Below are 20,407 nucleotides of genomic sequence, written 5' to 3' on the forward strand. Positions count from 1 at the left end.
AAAACTTGTGTTGATGATATGAGGGATTGTTACTCAAAACCAAACATTGTGATTGTTTTTTTGAGGATTTGAATTATCTGTTTTTCTTTAACCTCTTATAATTGTAGCTGTTTGCAGAAATATTTTGAGCTAAATAACTATAAGAATAATGTTACTTGCACAGTAATGCATTGTTGTCTAGCACATGACAGCTATTACAGCTTAATTCGAAAACCTGATTGTGTCTCCTGAATTGCTGTAGATTCCTGTATTCCGTGGAGCGACTAAATCGCTCTTGGGACAGACCATCAGTGCTGGAGATTTTCATGGCAAGGATGGACTCGGGGACGCCCCGCACCCTGACGCCCCTGGTTTGGATCTTGTGCAGAAGGAGGGCGCCGTGTCAGCCATGATCCGAATAGTCAATGAGAATCCTGGAGAGGTCTCTATGATTGTACAATATGGAATATAAGTTGATTATATCATTTATTATTTTGCATTTTAGGTATTTTATCATATGTTGTTCCTGTTTTTCTAAGGTGTCTTTAGTGGCCACGGCTCCGCTGACAAATGTGGCTTTGGCAGTGAAACTTGACCCCACATTTCCCCAAAAACTCAAAGGCCTTTACCTTATGGGTGGCAATACAGACTGTGAGTCCCTTATACTTACTGTACACATACTATTTGGACAATATATGCAATATTAGAGCTGGCAAGTTTGATTGATTTTAGTGAATTAAAATAACCATTTAGATTAATCAGTTCAAAAGTAAATTTTTGAGATAACAATTCCTAAAAACAGACTTTTACCCAGCAGCAATGTCTGTTTAACTGCAATGATGGTATCTATTGATTAATATGAATCTAGATGTTCATTTATTCATTTATTTCTGTGATGTGTTAATTAATAAACCAAAGCACAATGAATTTTTGCATACATAGCCTGCCCTTGACTAAAAATTTTTCTGAGTGCAAGATATAGTAGTTATTCATTTTAAGGGAAAAACAGCAAGGAGACTGCATTAACATTTCAATAATTTGTTGATAAACTAGTAAATCATAATTAACAGTTGTTTACATAATTTTTACTACAACATTAATAAGCTGCTACATGCATATTTCAGATGAAAAAACCAGTTGTGTTGATGAATATTTTTTTGGAAACCTGATAATGTTTTTCCCCATACACTTTTTTTGGAACAGCATTTATTTGAAATGGAAATCTTTTGCAACAACATAAAGGTTTTTACTATGGCTGGGTTTTGATACAAATATTTCACTAATTTTCATTTGATTCTGAGTCTTCAGTGTCACGTGATCCTTCAGAAATCATGCAAATATGATTATTTGCTACTTAAGAAACATTTCTTATTATTATTAATGTTAGAAACAGTTGTGTTGCTTAATATTTTTGTGGAAACTGGTTTGTTTTTCAAACGCTTTTTTTAATGAACAACATTTATTTGTTCATTTTTGATAGTAAAGTTACATGTACATAATTATATTTCTACTCCAATTCGTTTTTTGAAATATAAACATTTAAATGGTGGCTGTCTTAAAAACTTGACGAATTTATTCAAACATAAATTAATCATTAAAGAACAGTAAAAATTATAATGATTATGTTATATGTTGCATATAGTTAGCAAAATGCTCTTCTCTAGAGTTAGATTTACCAGCTGAGTTTGTAGTCACAAAATATGTTTTTTCTGAGGTAAATGTTATGTGACATTGTTTACAAACTGTTATATTGACATCTTTCTGCAGTTAAAACACTAATTGAGCGATTATAAGAGATAATATACAGATTTTGATAAGTTGTACTCTTTCTTTTAACATACCTTCAACTGAAACTGGTTAAAACGGAAGAGACGATCAGTGTCACTCCACATTAAATAGCGCTAAAACGGCTTTTATTGTTTGATACTGTAATAAAATGAACAGAACTTGAAATCGCTAGTTGCGTATGTAACTGGTTCTTTGAATTCCGGATGACTGCCAGAGGCGGTGCTAAGCACTAGTGGATAATCACTGTGTCAGCTAGATAGGTCGAGAAAGAAATACCAACAGAGTCACGTCATGACGTAGACTGAGATGCGAGGATATAAACCACAGCAGCTCGATGCCCAGCCTGAATGACGAGGAACTCTCTGGAATTCACAGAACCAGAGTTACATACGTAACTAGCGTTCTGTTTCATTCCTCCTGACCGCCAGAGGCGGTGCTAAACACTAGTGGATGACACATACCAACATAGTCATGAGGAATGGCACCCACCTGCATCAAGAATGCTCCAGAAGGACTGCCGAACTCACATTATGGGAAGCAGCCACGTTAACCTTGTAGAATCGTGCAAAGGTACATGGAGAGGACCAGGTAGCAGCTGCACAGACCTCCGCCAAGGAAACTCCCCGTAAAAAGGCCCAAGATGAAGAGACAGCCCTAGTAGAGTGACAAGTAACACCCACTGGTAAAGGTTGGTTAGAATGACTATACGCCAGCTTTATCACCTCGACAATCCAGCGTGCTAGTCTTTGCTTAGACAAAGGAGCACCCTTGTGTACCTCACCATAACAGACAAATAACTGATCTGTCTGTCTGAAAGAAGCAGTAGACTTAACATAGCACCTTAAAGCTCGTACAGGACACAGCAGATGGGACCTACCCCCGCCTGCATCGGAGGGAGAAAAAGAAGAGTGAAAAGCAGACAGATGAATAGACTGGTTTACAAATTGAGGTGACAAGACCTTAGGAAGGAAGGCCGGATTAGGCCGAAGAATGACTCCAGAATCCTCTGGCAACCAGCGCAAGCAGGATTCACTCACTGACAGGGCATGAAGCTCACCAACGCGTTTAGCAGAAGCAATGGCTAACAGAAACAACACTTTCAAGGACAGCCACTTAATATCCACAACATCCAATGGTTTAAACTGGGGTGTACAAAGAAATTCTAGAACAAGCGGCAAGTCCCAAACAGGAAAGGGAGTAGAATGAACAGGCTTTAAACACCTTGCTCCTTTTAGAAAACTACATACAAGGCTGTACCATCGACTGGGGCATGATAAGTAGAGATGGCAGCAACATAAACCTTTATGGTAGAAGCCGCCCTGTTGTCAACCAAGAGATGCTGCAAAAAACTCAATACTTTTGGCACAGTACAATGAAAAGGCCTGAGGTGAAGCAACCCTAAGGGAATCACGGATGTGGCGGCAGCTAACATCCCCATCAGTTGTAAAAGGACACCATAAGTTATCCTTGACCCCAGATGGAAACGAATCAACAACTGAAGAATACTGACTGTCCGAGTGTGAGACAGTGTGGCAGACATTGTGACAGAATTGAGCATCATTCCTATGAAGGTTATGGTCTGCTCCGGGACCAGATGACTTTTTGTGTCGTTCACAGTAAGGCCCAGCTTCTGTATATGCTCCAGAACAATCTTGGTATCGCGTAGAGCGTGCACTCTCGTTGGGGCGCAAAGCAGCCAATCGTCCAAATAAGGCAGAATCCTCATGCCCTTGGACCAAAGAGGAGACAGGGCCGCACTCACGCATCTCGTAAAAACACAAGGAGCGAGAGACAGCCCGAATGGAAGGACTCTGAACTGATAGACTTGACCCTGAAAACTGAATCGTAGGAACTTCCTGTGGTGGGGAGCAATGGGAACGTGGAAGTAAGCATCCCTCAAGTCTACACTCACAAACCAGTCTCCTTTCATCACAGATCGAAGAATGTCGACTGTGCGTAACATTCAAAAATGAAGACACTTTAGGAACGCATTGAGGCGTCGAAGATCCAGAATCGGCCGGAAACCGCCATCCTTTTTTGGAACAAGAAAGTACGTTGAGTAAAACCCGTCCCTCTGTCTGAGAGGGGGAACTTTTTCTTTGGCCCCTTTCAACAACAACGAACGAATTTCCATGGAAAGGGCCATTAAACAAGTTGCGTCTCTGACGACTGTCTGAAGGATTCCTGAAAACTTTGATGGCCGGCGTCGGAACTGCAAAGTGTATCCCCTGTTCAGAGTCATTAGAACCCAGGGATCGGATGTTGATATTTCCCAATAACGTAGGTGTTGTGCAGTGAAACAACTGACTGCCAGCCCAAAAACTTCAGGGTTTCTGTCCTTGGGGGGGGGCCCCCTTGATGGTGGCGGGGAAAAGGGCGGCGTGACTGAGTCTCTTCGTCACTCTGTGTTGCCTGAAGTTGAGGACCAACATGGTGACGCAACCGCTGCTCTAAGCTTGAGTAGCGTGGGTGAGCTGGTGCCAATGGCATCCTAAAAGAAGGAGCCCGGGGGGCCCGAGTTAACTGTCGTGTGGCCTCTAACAACTACATTCTCTATTCTAATAGCTCAGAAACGTTGGGGCCAGAAGTCCAGGTACAATTGGCAGTTCCCTCAATGTCTTCTTACAATCTTCAGGCAATCTTGCCTGAGCAAGCCATACCTGGCGTCGGGCAGTTAGAAGGGTCGCCGAAAGTGTCCCAAGTTCACGCGTTACGTGACCTAGAGTCAACAGGGCAGTCTGTAAGAACTGAGCTGCAGAGGAGTCAACATTTGCCGACTCTAATGTGGTGTTACAGGCGAGCAGCAGCTGGCAAATAGTATTCTCTGCCCGAGTGATGTAGGCTACGGGACTCGTATGCTTTTTTTAACAATGTGTCAGTACGACCACATTGGGCACTTGGGCAGCAGACATTGCCTCTAAGCGCTTCATCTGGTGATACCACCAATGCTGCCACCGGCTGTTCAATTTCAGGTGCCCGACCTACTCCAATTGAGTCAGCCTCAGCCATTGAGGCAAGAGTGCGGGCCGTCTTTGACCTCCGCTTAGGCACATTGGAGCCAGTTAATGCACTGGCGAATTCGGCCACAAAGTCCTTGCATGGAGGCATAGTAAACATACTATCGACATTTTGCTTGAAGAACACATTAGTTTGAGCAGGCTGAACAGAGTTATCAAGACCTAAACGAGCCACCGCCATCTGCAGAATCGAAAGAATGTCATCAGTAGAAGATTGGCCCGCACCAGATGAATGTACAGACCCACCGCTTGAACCACCAGCATTAGACAGGCTGGAGAGAACATCCTGTGGGGGGCCAGGCAGCATGGCAGGTTCCACCAACTCTTCATCCAGAAAATGTGAATTAGATGCACTCATGGATAGAACGTCTAAATCGACAGTATCTGGGGGTTGGAAATCAATCTTGTTCACGGAAATGTTCTCAGTAGGCGCGGCTGATACCGGTGGTTGTAATGACTGAAGCAGACGTTTCATCTCTGCCATCTCTGAAGAGAGAGTAGCAACAGTCTTCGATAGCGAAGTTTCTGTTTGCGGTAAAGATTTCTTTTTAGTCGGCGGAGCGCCAGCAGCCGCTGATGTGCGACGTTTTTGCGCGCCGTGTGGCGCCAAATGCGACTGTGCGAGGCTAGCAGAAGAGTTAGGATCTAGCTCTGCAAGACGAAGCTGCCTTTCTGACAGCGGCAGCATGGCACAATTCAAACACGGATCAGTCAACGCTTCTTTCAGATGCTGAATCCCCAAACAGGACGGGCAGCAATCGTGTCCGTCATCGGGAAGAAGTGTGTTCGGGCACAGTTTGCAGCTCGGTGGGGAGACGGAGATATGAGAACTGTGTGCCATGACTCCGTCAAAAACAGGTCCTCGGTAGCACCGTAGGAACTTAAAACTGATGTAATACACGCACCAAAATATCAAATGTTGATAAAATCTTCGGATAGAACCGAAAGATTATAACTGAGAAGAATCACACGTGAATTATCAAATTGCCTTCGGATAGTACCGCGGGGCAAATGAAGACGGAGAATATGCGACAAAATCAAGGGTAAATAGGTCAGCAGGGAAACACTACCTAAGTGCGGTCGAAACCAGCCACCGGATAGTACCGTGAAGCACAGGGAATCGCCGACACAGCAATCGAATGTATACTCACGTAACGAAGAAAGGGATCCAAAATATCCGATGATAGTGCAGAGCGCTGTCACAGCTTCGGAGGGCGAATCTTCGCAACTCAGGTAAGCTGCACCGGGACAGCGCTAATCAATGACCTATCATAAGCGAGAAAGCGAAAGAGGCTGGGCATCGAGCTGCTGTGCTTAGTATCTTCGCATCTCGATCTACGTCATGACGTGAGACTGTTGGTATTTCTTTCTCAACCTATCTAGCTGACGCAGTGATTATCCACTAGTGCTTAGCACCGCCTCTGGCGGTCAGGAGGAATGAAACAGAAATTTTTAATCCATTAAACACGGTAAATGAATGTAGTCTATTTATGTTTTAGCTCGTGGGAACATCACTGTGTGTGGAGAGTACAACTTTGCAGCTGATCCTGAAGCAGCATATATTGTTCTGAATGAATTCATTTGCCCAGTTTACATTGCATCCTGGGAGTTCACCTGTCGCAGTGAATTACCCTGGGTGAGATCCTCATCTCTTAAACATTATAATAATGCATATATAGATGATTATGTATAATGTACTACAACTGTTGGTGGTTTATACATTCTTGTATACTAACTGCATGTGTCTGTTTCAGGCGTTCTGTGATGGTTGGCTGGCTCAGGACACAGATAAGGCTCGATTTATGAAGCAGATCTTTAAGCAAATCATGGAGTCCAGCAGCAGCAATAAGACGCAGGGATTCATCTCCTGTGATTCTTATGCCATGGCAGCAGCCATAGACGAAACATATATCATTGAAACTGACCACAAAGCCGTCACCGTAGAGCTGGCGGGGAACTTCTGCCGGGGAATGATGGTTGTAGATCACCTCGAGATCCTGAAGAAGACGCACAAAGCCCACATCTTGAAGAAGGTGGACTTGGAGAAGTTTAAAACGCTCATGATGAATGCTTTGAAGTAAATGATCATTAGCAGCCATGTCTGTAACTATCTTGCTGTATTTTACAAACATCTTTGTGGGAAATTATTTGCTACTGGCTACTTTATCAGCTTCACTTTTTTACTAAAACCATTCACACAGAAATGCTAGTCACCTGTTGAGTAAGATATTACATTACTGTTACATTTTATTAAATAAACTACTAACATTTTCAATATTGTGGAACTAGTGATTTTATGAGCAATCATTCAGAACTGGAAATCTGTTTTATTTTATGATTTCTGGTGTTGATGGAGTTAATGTTTTTTATGAGTTGCATCATGAGTCAATGACAACTATTTTCACAAGACAAATTTGCTTAAAAAGCATAATATTTACACATTTGAGAGCATGTCTTGGCATCTTGACACAAAACATGTTATTCACATTGCAGGTGTTATTCAGTATCCCTTTCTGCCTCGGAATCGCGATCGGGTGTCCAGCTATAACAAAACAACAAGGAAAGGGATTTTATTATACAGCAATGACATTCTGACATTACCACTCTGACTTGTTAGCATGTGCACTTGGCTGTAGTTTAGTTGGTTTAAAACACAGCTATTTAAAAAAAATGAAATTAACTAAATTAGACTGAAGGCAGTGTCACACAATGACAAAATCATTATAAATTGTTTGTTTTTTAATTTTAAGGATTAGTTCAGTTCCAGAACAAAAATTTACAAATAATTTACTCACTATTTGTCATCCATGTCTTTCTTTCTTAAGTCATAAAGAATTTGTTTCTTGAGAAAAACAGTATAGGAATTATCTCCATATATTGGACTTCAGTGGTGCCCCCAAGTTTGAACTTCCAAAAAGCAGTTCAAATGCAGCTTCAAAGGGCTGTAAATGATCCCAGCCGAGGAAGAAGGGTCTTTCTAGCAAAACGATTGGTCATTTTCAAAACAAATTGACAATTTATATACCTTTTAACCTCAAACGCTCGTCTTGTGTTCTCCGCGATGTGCATGCGTAGTCTGTGTCATCCAGGTCAATACAGTCAGGGTATGTCGAAAAACATCCTATATCACTGTTTTTATTTTTTGTAAAGGGCGTTTGATCTTCTTTGCATGTTCACTTTGAGATGGGAGTTTTTCGACATGCCCTAACTGTATTGACCCGGATTACACAAACTTCGCATATACATGTGGATGGCAGAGACGAGACGAGCATTTGAGGTAAAAAATTATATAAATTGTCAATTTGTTTCAAAAATAACCAATTGTTTCTCTAGATAAGACCCTTCTTCCTCAGCTGGGATTGTGTAGAGCCCTTTGAAGCTGCATATAAACTACATTTTGGAAGTTCAAACTTGGGGGCACCATTAAAGTCCACTATATGGAGAGCATTCCTGAAATGTTTTCCTCAAGAAACAATTTCTTATCGACTGAAAAAAGGCATGAACATCTTGGATGACAAGGGGTGAGTAAATTATCTGTAAATTTTTGTTCTGGAAGTGAACAACAACTTTAAATAGGTTTTTATGACAGTCAAAGTATAATTTTTTTAAATATTTTAACAATGCATGAGAGAAACATAATTATACATCAAGTTTATAATATTTTATGTGTTTGTATACAAAAACATAAAATAACTCTACTGATCAGTATATGAAATAAATAACCACTGAATTTGGATTCTGTTGTTAAGTTACTTTTTCAATAATTTACTAACTGACAGGGTTCCCTCAGATTAGCTGAGAGATTGTTTTCCTTAAGAAAAATTGACATCAACTGTATATTATTCAGAATCTAATCAAATCAGGAGCTTGTGAATCAAACTGGTTTGTGATATCTGTATCAATACACACTGAGTTAATTTAAACAGCAGATGTACTGACCATGGATCTCTTGCACTCAAAGAAAGCCACTTGCAAGCCTTTGCAATGTCCTTCCTTCAGACACTCACTGGGCTTCTTACCCTCCTGTGACACAACAGAGACCATTATTATGCATATGATTCATACTGCTTATATCTCTTATGCAGTACCTTCCATATTTAATTGCACACTAGTTATCAGAAATGTGCACTGGTTAACCTCACGAACTGTTATTATCAAAAAACTACAACACAATAAACAACTAATTTTGTTGTGAGGGGCATGAGAGGTCTGACAGGCTTATGGTTATACATATTCTTGATGTTACCTTCATTACACAGTCATGCTGAAGGAGACAGGCTTTGAAATCTTCTCTCACTCCAGAGCAGGCGCGGCCATCTTCCTCTTTATCCTCGTAATATTTGGGCATTCTGTAGAGCTTTCATCCGAGCAAGTTTAAGCGAAATACGGGTTAAGAAACGTAGCAAAAAGAACACAACACGCTACAGACAAGTCAAATGCGAAATTATTATGAAAGCGGCCATGTTAAGTATGATATATAAGGGAGTGGAACGGAGGTGCATTGTGGGAATTGTAGTTCGCAAATTTGTTTGCGATTAAAAAACTCAGCACTGCCTCAAAGATTTGATTAAAAATAGTGTTACATGACGCCATTTATACGTTAAACAATTATGCATCGATATATAAGAATCCACTTCCTTATATAATTCCTTTATATCGATGCATAATTGACGGATGTGCATTGTGGGAATTGTAGTTCGCAAATTTACGATTAAGAAATCTAAGTACTGCTGCAAAGATTTTTATTAAAAATAGCGTTACATGAGCCCATTTATAATTACGTATCGATCTCAATTTCATGGAATTCAGTATCTGACTCTCATATAGAAGTGTGAAGAAATTATATTGACCAGAAGATGGCAGTAAAAAAATGCTTTTGGCATTTAATATCAAGTTTACATTGGCCAAGACACTTAAAAATATATAAATATCATGGCATTGGATAATTAGTGGCAATTATTTAAAAAAAAAAAAACAAAAAAACAAAGAGAACACTATTTTCAGGAAAAATGTAAAAAAAAAAAAAAAAATAAAATAAAAAAAATAATATAATATAATATAATATAATATAATATAATATAATTTCTTGGAACATGTTTGTTAGTCCACTTGTGTCACTGTAAAAATGGCTGGCATTTAGCTTGTAAATGCTGGATGGTTTGATATTTCCATTCCAGATTTAATATAATACACTCAATAAATATTTAGGCCTAAATTTAAGATTTGTGCATTTGAAATGCATATAAAATTTATATCCTAAAATTTATATTTAACAAATAAATTGTCAGGCATACACAAATTAAACAAAAATATATCTGCACTCAAAATAAATAAATAAAATAAAATAAAATAAAATCACAACATAGCGGTATCATTTTATTTATTTCGATTTTATTTGTTTTGCTTTTTTATTGAAATATTCATATTTTCAAAATGCATTTATTCAAATTGCTTAGAATCTATTTATTGTAAATTTATTCAGTTAACAAGTATGTAACTATAATATGAATACCTGTGGAACAAGCAATATTCAGTCAGTTAGAATGTATGAGAATGAAATATTTAAACTTGGTTATTGTGCATTTAAAATGTATTCATTTTATTAGTACTGACAAATATGTATCATAAATATCTTTACTAGTTTGTTAAATCCTAAATTTAGGCCTTTTTTCAGCTGTCGGAAAATACTGTTTAGGCCCTAAAATGGCATAATTCATACATACAACGCTCTTTGTTGATGTCACCTCTTCAAAACATGAAAATGTTTCTCATTCTCGCATGATTAAATGTGTGAGATAAATTAGTTAAATAAATGAGCAATGAGGGAACACAACAGAAACATGAAATGATGAATTATGTCAAGACTGGTTTATTTTGGAACAGTTTATTCAAATCAATGTCAAAGCTGGAGAAAGACAAGACGAAGGCACATGAAAGTCTTGAATGCACGTTTCATGTCTGATTCATCTCAATGTAAAACGGAAGGGTGGATTTCAAGATGGACATGCGCTGATCCCAGGTGGGAAACCGACCCCTAGTGAGTTTAACGAGAGGGCAACGGACAACAATCCGTCTCTCAGTGCTAAAACAGATGTGGAAACAGATCATTGAGCACAAATCTGACTAAAAAGGCAGCAACATGGCAAAACGCTATGAAAACCACTCCACTGTGGTTTCACTAGTTCATATGAGGACGTAAAGGAGAACGATGATACAGCGCTCTACAATCAGACCAAGGATTTATCGCAATCTCTCCTCTCAGGAGAGATCATAAACATACTGTAAACAAACGTTTATGACAGTACATTGGCTTTCTATTACAAAACACACACTGCTCAAGTACTGCGATTCACATCCAGCTCCAAGTAGTCACTAAAATTAGGGTGTATGTATCGAAAAAGGATATGCTTTGAAACTTGAAGCATTATACAATGACACATTTTGTAGGCCTGAACTAAAACTTCCATCTTATTAAAGATATATACAATCACATGAGATGAGAGCACTTTGGAAATCTGTACAGCAGTTTCCTCACCATCAAGTTTCTATGTCAGGAGCTACAAGCAAAATAAATAAGAAACGTAGCTTTACGATATAATAAAATGTACAGTGTAATAAATCCAGGTGTCAAAACCAGCACACTGAACACTTGCTCTAAATGTAGATCTTCCATTCAGTTTCCACTATAAATCTATGGTTCTGGTAATATTTTGCTCCTGACCAGCTCCACATAGAATCTGCACCTGCAGCACTCCACAGAAAGCTTTGAACAGCCGTCATTTATAAAGTTCTATGCGTTTTTACATATTGTGGCTTATTTGATTTTTACGGAGTCCCTTAGTGGACATGGTGATGAAGAAAAAAAAAAAAATTGTAAAAGAATTATGCCGCCCAAGGAAACTTTGTGTTCACTTGCAAAAGTAGTACGTTCCACTGGAAATCTTTGCATTTGACTGGAAAATTTTTGTGTTCTCTCACAAAAAGTACTTAAATATAGTTTTTTCTCCCACTTAATATTTTCATCACAAAACCATGGAAGCCAGATTTCGCCACTGAATAAAACATAAAAAAGGTAATTGAAAGTTGTTATCTCGCAATTCCGAGTTGCATGATGCAGACACGAGAATTGCTAGATATATTTAAAAAAAAAAAATAAATAAATAAATAAATAATAATAATAATAATAACTATATATATATAAAGTCAGAATTGCGAGAAAAAAGTCAGAATTGTGAGATACAAACTCGCAATTGCGAGAAAAGGGTATTGCGAGTTTGTATCTCGTAATTCTGACTTTATTTCTTGCAATTGCTTGTTTCTATTTTGCAATTCTGACTTTATAACTTGTAATTTTGAGTTTGCAACGGTATCTCCCAATTCCTGCAATTTGGAGTTAAGTCAAAATTATGATATAACCTCGTAATTCTAAAAACATATCAGTCTTTTGTCCTCAAAACTGGACTTTATAACTCACAATCACGAGTTTATATCACAATTTTGAGAAAAGTACTATTGAGAAAAGGGTATTGCAAGTTTGTATTTCGTAATTCTGACTTTATTTCTTGCAACTGTGAGTTTGTATTTTGCAATTCTGACTTTATAACTTGCAATTGCAAGTTTGTAACTTTGTATCTTGCAATACTGACTTTTTTTCTCGCAAGTGCAAGATTATATCTAAGAAAAAAGTTTAAATCAATAAATTCTTAGAACATTAAAAAGTTGAAATAACTCGCTTTTTTCAGTGGCGGAAATGAGCTTCCATACAAAACTTTAGTGTGCAAATGCAAAAGTATTGCCTTGCCTCAAGAAACTTTTCACGAACATTCTTTTGCAAAACTTCTGTGATTACTCACAAAAGTACGACATTTCCAAGAGAAACACTGCATCGCTTGCAAAACTTCTACGTTTACACGCGAAAGTACTACACTCCCCTGAGAAAGTTTTCCGTTCTCTTGTTTTGCTCACAAAACATTTGCATTCATTCACAAAAAATACTGCGTCTAGCCAATAAACTTTGCATTTGTTTGCAAAAGTTTGTGCTCCCCTGAGAAACGTTACATTTGCTCCCAAATCTTTTTCATTATCTAGCAAAACTTTTGCGTTCTCCTCCAAAGTATTGAAATTTAGTTCTTGGTCCTACCTCATATTTCCATCACAAATTTTTTGCGAGCGAACACGAAGTTTATCAGGGAATGCAAAACATTTCTGAGAAAACACAAAGTTTCTTGGAATGCATAAGCGCTGAAATATAATTTTTCAATGCTTTATTTTCGTTCCCCATCACCATGTCCATTTAGGGTCTCCGTAGATTGTGCTTTCAGCTACCACATAGTACCCTCAGCTTCATTAATCACATTTCGCCACATTTCAATTCATTCTGTGCAGAAAAAAAATCTGCAGATTCCATCTGGACTTAATCATGACTCACTGAACATTCAGATACTTGTGATACAGCATAGAAAGGAGAACATTTTCTGACTGACACAATGAAAGCAGACTATTTAAGATGGAAAATGCTCAATGAACAAATGAAGACGCCGAACTGAAAGATTCAGGAACATAAATATGGACATGCCATGCTTTAAACTTGAACGTCAAACTTTAAATCAAGCATATAACAAACTGTCCTATTGTATGATTTAAGCGTTTTGACACAGGGCGCAAGGCAGTCCTTTACCAGGCCCCCTATCGGGGCGCTGGACGATAAGGCACAGAGGTGGGCGGCCCTGCGCCCTTCTCAATTACACAAAAATACAAACATCAACTATCACTCGACTTTAAGCCACAATAAATTCTCTGCCACATCATAAATCTCCAATGAATATAAAATAAAAGCATTTACCTTTTGTACAAATTAAAGATTTATTTCAAATAAATTAATTCACCTTCATAGATCGTCATAATAATAATAATTACAACAGCAATTAAAAACCTTCAGATTGAAAGCCATGATTGATTCGTTGACAATAAAACCAACACAGAGGAAGAAAAGACACTTCCGTCGACCAGGTAGAGACCCAAAGATATGCTGTTTGTTTTTAGAAATATGTTTTTAGATTTTGGCAAAGCAGTCAGTAAAATAATAAACTGGTCTCGAAATGTTCTTAAAAGATTTTCAAACATCAACGGCCTAAAATCTAAAAACAAAATAAAAAATTGTGTCATCCCACTCGTTCATCTCTCAGCCGAAATCCAGCCGTGTTTATCCGACTCAGGGTCACAGGTACAGTCCATGACGGCAGAGCGCTGAGGACATTCGTCATCAGTAGGGGACATTAACTTATTCTCCAGCATTGGTGCAGCCTTGAATCCTGAACTTCAAACCTTAATGACAGCGATGATTGCAATTCTTCACGACACGAGTTCAGTGTCTAGAAACATTCTGTCAAAAAGCGTTTTTGTTTCTGTACAGTAGTAGTCACATTCACACAACAGAATTCAGGGAGTAGTAAAAGGTAAAACGAAGTCTGACGACAAAAGCCAAGGCAAGTAGAAGAGAAAAAAGAAGGACAAAACTACCAGAGGAAGACCAAATGAGAAAAAAAGAGGAAAAAGTAAAATTTAAGAGGTGAAGAACATAAAGCCAGTGTTCCTTCACGCACTCTGATAATGTGAGGGTCACTCTTGATCCGCCGTAGATGCGAGCGGCACGTCCCTGTCTAGGTGACCAGAGGGTCTCGACCACTGGAGACATTCAGGTAGTTACCCAGGTATCCTCTTGATATGAATCTGACAAGAGACGTGAAAAGAACATCTGTCAAGAACCAGGCGTAAGTGTCTATGCACAACAAATTAAGCTATTTTTGACTCTGCATAGACAGCTACGCAACTACCAAGGCCCAGAAAGGTAATAAGGACATTGTTAAAATAGTCCATGTGACATCAGTGGTTTCTTCTCTTCCTCGTCTATGACAGCTCTCGGATTTCATCAAATATAACTTAACTTGTGTTCAGAAGATGAACGAAGGTCTTATGGATTTGGAACGGCATGAAGGTGAGTAATTAATGACAGAATGTTCACTTTTATGTGAAGTAAACCTTGAAATACTTTACAAATTAAAGGTATTTCTATATTAAATTTAAGGTACTTATTAGACTGGACTAAACCTAAGGCAGCATACAGACCTCGCTAATAATTGCCCACACGGCGGAGTCCTTCTGGACTGTCAGACGAACAGCCACCACAGGGTTGAAGGCAGGGTCAACTGTCCCCTCCGCCACTCCTTTCTCAAACTGAGCTAAAAAGAGACACAAAGAAAAAAAAATGTAACTCTGAAAGGAGAGGCAAACACTTCTATTCAAAGGGACTTGCAAAGAAAATCAGAAGCAATTCATCGTAAGAGAACAACACTCAAAATAACCACAATGTTGTGTTTTGAAAGTAAGCTAAAGAGCAGTACAGAAAAAAATGCAGTGGGAAAAAAAAAACAAGAGATGTTGATTGTGGTTTAGTTAACGGAAGATGTGTCTAATAAGTTTGAACTTTTCTTGTGCCAAAGCAGGCATCAGCCAATCAGATCGCCTAATGCAAATATACTAGTGAAGACTCTAGTTGGGCGTCGCCGTTGATGCTTGACAAGGGACGTGTCAGCACCAAGCTTCAGAGACATCCTTTGTCAAGCATCAACGCCGACGCCCAATGTGAATGTACTGTTAATGTTTAAAAGTTTGGACTCAGTATTAATTTCTTTTCAAAACACTTTTATTCAGCAAAAACGTATTAAATTGATTAAAAATAACAGGAAACACATTTATAATTAGAGATGCACAATATTGGATTTTTGTCGATATCTGATATGCCGATATTTTTCAACTCATTTTGGCAGATAGTCGATACCGATATATGTGACTCTGGACAACAAAACCAGTCATAAGGGTCATTTTAGGGTCAAATTGAGATTTATGCATTATCTGAATTAAGCTTTCCATTGATGTATGGTTTGTTAGGACAGGACAATATTTGGCCAAGATGCATCTATTTCAAAATCTAGAATATGAGGGTGCAAAAAAAAAAAAAAAAAAAAAAAAAAAAATCTAAATATTGAGAAAACTGTCTTTAAAGTTGTCCAAATGAAGTTTTTAGCAATGCATATTACTAATTACAAATTAAGTTTTGACACATTTACAGTAGGAACTTTACAAAATATCTTCATGGAACATGATCTTTACTTAACATCCTAATGATTTTTGGCATAAAAGAAAAATCAGTAGTTTTGACGCATACAATGTATTTTTGGCTATTGCTACAAATTTACTATATACTGATTTTGTGGTCCAGAGTCACATATTTCCTTTTGTTTGGAAACAACACCAAGTCTCTCCTGTGGGGAAATCATTAGCAAATTATTCTTAATTTTGGTTAGTTTTGAACAAGAACTTATCAATAATGAAGTTCTTTTATAATGGCAGTACATTGCAGCTTTGAAAATCAGTATAAATAAACTATATATATATATATATATATATATATATATATATATAGTTTATAGTTTATAAATTATTTTTTTTTTCCCTTAACATTGAATTTTAAGATTTAACATTTGTAGATGGTCTAAAACAAAAGAGATGTAAAAATTCAGAAAATCTTTTAGAGCTCATAATTTATTGAAAAAAATATAACATATTACACATAAGTGAATAAATCAGTATATATAAAATTATTTAATTTACAAGTGTCATGTTTGTGATTTTTTTTGTATTCATGTAAGCTATAGCTTCTGACATTTAAATCAAAACATACTAATGATTTTATGACATCAATTACTGCTTTATTTAATCAGAAACTCATTCTAAATGCTTTATGCGTATTTTACTTTCATTTTACTAGAAGTAGGCCAACAGCGCCCCCTACGCAATTAAAACTCCTTACCGAACAGGCATTAGGACCCGGGGGAGGCTGCCACTGCCGTCATTGCACATGTTATCACTGTTTACTCTATCACACACGTCATTCATAATGCGTCATTCTATAAATGCATTCTCAGTTTAAATGCAGCGATTCAAAACAGGGAACATAATCATCATACAGGGAAAACTTTGCTTCAAGAATAAGCACACAGCTGACGTGATCTAATCACTAGCACACCCTGAACACGTGAGTTATTCCTCTTATCTGCAAGATAATTAGGCATAATTTTTCATATCAGGCCGATGCTGATATTTACATTTAAAGCCATTATCGGGTGACTTCGACATCTGTCCGATAATATTGTGCATCCCTATTTATTCTGTAACAAAAGAGCAAAAATCTGCATATTAGAATGATTTCCAAAAGACGTATATATTAAAATATACTAAAACAGAAAACAGCTATTTCAAATTGTAATAATTCACATTATTGTTGTTTTTACTGTGTTTTAATTAAATAAATGCAGTCTTGGTAAACATTAGAAATTTGAAAATCTTACTGGTCAATCATATTTGTAAATATATATAAAATATAATAAAATAAGTCTAAAAAAAAAAATAAATAAAAAAAAAAAAAAAAAAATTGGTCTAAAAGAAATAAAAAGCAAACCCTTCTAACTCAAAATGAGTTTCTGTTGAAAAGTGAAATGTACTGAGCATTTGCTCAAAAAGCGTCATCATTGTTTTAAAGGGGACACTGGATGTAAAATTCACTTTTACACAGTGAACAATAAACCTAAACAGTCTCAATTATCAAGCCGTTTTGATTTTCCCGTCCCATGACCACTGACGGACTGTCCCGTATTAGCTTATTTTCGCCCTCAGTCAGTTGTTTGCAGTCCGCCGTTCTCTCAGCGCTTGAGCAGCTGTAGCAACAACAATGTCTTGTAGGCAGTACAGGTGTTTTTGTAGTTGGATGTAAAAGTGAACAAAGGAGTCTTCATATTCTTCAGACATCAGAGCCACTGAGGATGCAGTGGATTAGTTTTGTTTTTGATTGTAATGGCCATCGAATACGAAAAAAAAAAAAAACAGAAGAAAGGGGTGGAGTGAACAGTAGCTCATTATCATTTAAAGAGACATGCACCAAAACGAGTCGCTGTAAACAAAGCTGTTTTGACCAGGTAAAAAGGGTGTTGTTTTACAGACATTACATGAAGACCCTAAAGAATCATACCAACTTGTGGAAAATGGGCATCCACTGTCCCCTTTAAAGAGTTACAGTACTCTGGTTTCTCTTATTCACAAGCAAGGCACAACAATCATTTGCTTCAAGTGCAAAACTGCTGATTTGAGCACGAATGTAATAACTTACCCAATTTATAGAAGCGATCCTCTGTTCGTTTGTATTTCTCTTTGGTCTTCATTTCAGCATCCTGCAAGAGATAACATCCTCATTTAGAAGCACTTCAAGAGCCTGTTTGAAAGGGACTAGCACTATGCTAACAATGTTAGACACAACTGTGGGAGAAATGTTTGTATACAATGATAAAACAATAAGTAAACCCAAGCTCACAAGCCCATTTACACAAACTCAGCCTCATTTATTCAAGGAACATCTTCAAGAGCAAACATCAAAGCCCATATGAAGGCTTTTAAAGCTCTGTATCACAGCAGGATGGCAGTATGCCGCCTCATTACCACGGTAGCTGAACCTGCGATTGACTAAAATTAGCCCTGGTGGCAGCGTACACAGGAGACCTACGCCAGATATCCCTGTCAACCTGCTGTTAGACTCTGACAAACCTGTCACCCCGGGGCTTGTTTGGACATTTAGAGCGAACCGTATAAATCTAATTGAGAATGTGTTTTTTATTTACCGAAAAGGGCAGGATCTCGACAGTAGTGTTCTCGATTTTGTCTCCTGGGTGCTCCTGGTTTCCACTGCGAAAAAGGAATCTGTCAATCAAAGGATGATTGTTAATGAATATGCATGTACAGACACAAATTCATGAATATTCGTCAACACGCATGTACAAACACCGGCAGGACATGGACGAGAACTCGCGAAGACCGAGTCGAACTTAGATAGCGCAGCCAGAACGCACACAGATAAGGGGGCTTTAAATAGGCCCCTACTTGAGCTGCTAATTAAATCCAGTCACACGTAAGTAAATTGACACTTCATCTTGTTAGCACTGTTTCTACTCACACAATCACTCTGAACAGGTCAAGACTCTGTTAGACAAAGAAAATTAATGGGCGAACAGCATGACTCTGTCAGCATCTGTTTACAAAACAGCCCTCGTCTCTCTCTGATCAAACTTAAGGCTGGTTTGAAGAACCAGGACAGGTGTGAGTTTTGGGCCTTCAAAAATACAGCAAAAACTGTGATTCTGTGAAATATTACTACAATTTAAAAGATTATTCTTATTCCTAGGGCTGGGCAATAAATTGATAGCAATAATTACTGCGCAATATGAATTCCCTAGATGAACGATAACAAGAGCTTGACAAATGTTCGATATAATGTTACGTGGAAAAAGTGGAACGAAAGAGTGCTAGTCATTTGAAGTGCACCACTCAGTATGTTTATCCGCTCAGATCAAAGTTCAAATGGCATTGTGGCATGAGTCAGTGTTGCCAAGTCTGCAGTTTTCCTGTGGAATTGGGCTACTTTAACACTGTTACCGCCCAATAACGTCATATTTAGACCCTGAAATGCAAATTTACCAGGGAGCCCCGACAACAAAACATGTATTTTATCCCCAGAACATGATTTTTAACGGGGGACCTCCCCTCGAAATCCAAATAGGCTAGTTTTGAGTAGCAACTGGGCGGGTTTTATTGTGAAAACCTGACAACCCTGGCAAAGTTTACCAGAGCAGATGCATTTACTTGCTGATGAGTCGCAGTCACGTGAGCACCAAACAGTGCTGTGAGCTGTGATTAGTGGAATATAACTACAGTATTTTTTGTGATTAAGCTATAGCATTTAAGCTTTTATACTACATGTATTTAGTAGGGTGGCTGAGAGAGCTCAACGCACTGCAACTTAAGAAAACACATGCAAACAGAAAAAAATGACAACAAATTAAGAAACATCTTCATCAGTTTGACAACACAGGCACTGCAAATCTTCGCAACGCAAACACAAATACTGAAACGCACTGCAAATTCTCACAACACAACCAAACACACAAACGCGCTGCAAACACACGAACGCGCTGCAAATAGCACGGACCACAACGGAAATGATTCAGGGGGACCTCAAAAAGTGATCAACCCAGCTGGGACCCGATTATTTGTTCAGTGGCTTTTGGTCAGAGCAGAGGTGTTGTCGGTGACTAAAAGGTGAGTTTATTGTTTATTTTAACATCCTGATCATATGATTCCTTGGTCTTTTGGATATTATTAGACTAATCTGACGAATTACACACTTAACGTCAGATTAGTCTAATTATAAAATAGTTTATTATAATAAAATAATTATAAATTATAATGAAATATTATTATAAAATAATAAACAATTATTAAAAAGCATTTTCAGGTTTTGGTTTTCAGCTAAGTGCATCCAAGATTTTTGGTTTCCGTTTCAGCCCAGAATTTTGATTTCGGTGCATCCCTTGTGACAACCCCTTTAAAAACTAAATTTAAATACGTCACTAACCTCTTATCTAGTTGGCTGATATAGAAATGGGTTAAAAAAAAAAAAAATTGCATTAGAAATGGGTTTAAATTTTATACATTTTTTGTTGACTTAAAAAAAAACCCTT

The 20,407-nt window shown here is 37.8% G+C and overlaps 3 protein-coding genes across 3 annotated transcripts in view; 1 reads left to right on the forward strand and 2 right to left on the reverse strand.

Annotated features, from left to right (window-relative positions):
- Positions 1-18: 18 nt before the first annotated feature.
- si:dkey-4e7.3 (uncharacterized protein LOC402865 homolog) lies at positions 19-7,059 on the forward strand. The gene is made up of 5 exons (XM_051119089.1): positions 19-48; positions 242-421; positions 519-630; positions 6,284-6,420; positions 6,539-7,059. The coding sequence occupies exons 1-5, from the start codon at positions 19-21 to the stop codon at positions 6,863-6,865; spliced, it is 786 nt and encodes a 261-aa protein (XP_050975046.1). The 3' UTR covers positions 6,866-7,059.
- Positions 7,060-7,091: 32 nt separating this feature from the next.
- Positions 7,092-9,268, reverse strand: LOC127171359 (cytochrome c oxidase assembly factor 5). The gene is made up of 3 exons (XM_051119941.1): positions 9,031-9,268; positions 8,724-8,807; positions 7,092-7,326 (listed from the first exon to the last, which is right to left on the reverse strand). Exons 1-3 carry the CDS (start codon positions 9,130-9,132, stop codon positions 7,285-7,287), a joined length of 228 nt encoding a protein of 75 aa, XP_050975898.1. The 5' UTR covers positions 9,133-9,268; the 3' UTR covers positions 7,092-7,284.
- A 1,367-nt stretch (positions 9,269-10,635) lies between these two features.
- Positions 10,636-20,407, reverse strand: part of mgat4a (alpha-1,3-mannosyl-glycoprotein 4-beta-N-acetylglucosaminyltransferase A) — a 62,424-nt gene continuing 52,652 nt past the window's right edge. Inside the window, exons 13-16 of the mRNA XM_051118843.1 lie at positions 18,512-18,590; positions 18,007-18,067; positions 14,910-15,022; positions 10,636-14,513 (exon numbers count right to left, since the gene is read on the reverse strand). Coding sequence (XP_050974800.1) covers positions 14,487-14,513; positions 14,910-15,022; positions 18,007-18,067; positions 18,512-18,590 — 280 coding nt within the window. The 3' untranslated portion in view covers positions 10,636-14,486. The remainder of the gene's footprint in view (positions 14,514-14,909; positions 15,023-18,006; positions 18,068-18,511; positions 18,591-20,407) is intronic.

This window comes from Labeo rohita, chromosome 9, assembly GCF_022985175.1.
Source record: "Labeo rohita strain BAU-BD-2019 chromosome 9, IGBB_LRoh.1.0, whole genome shotgun sequence".
In the NCBI taxonomy this organism is placed as follows: domain Eukaryota; kingdom Metazoa; phylum Chordata; class Actinopteri; order Cypriniformes; family Cyprinidae; genus Labeo; species Labeo rohita.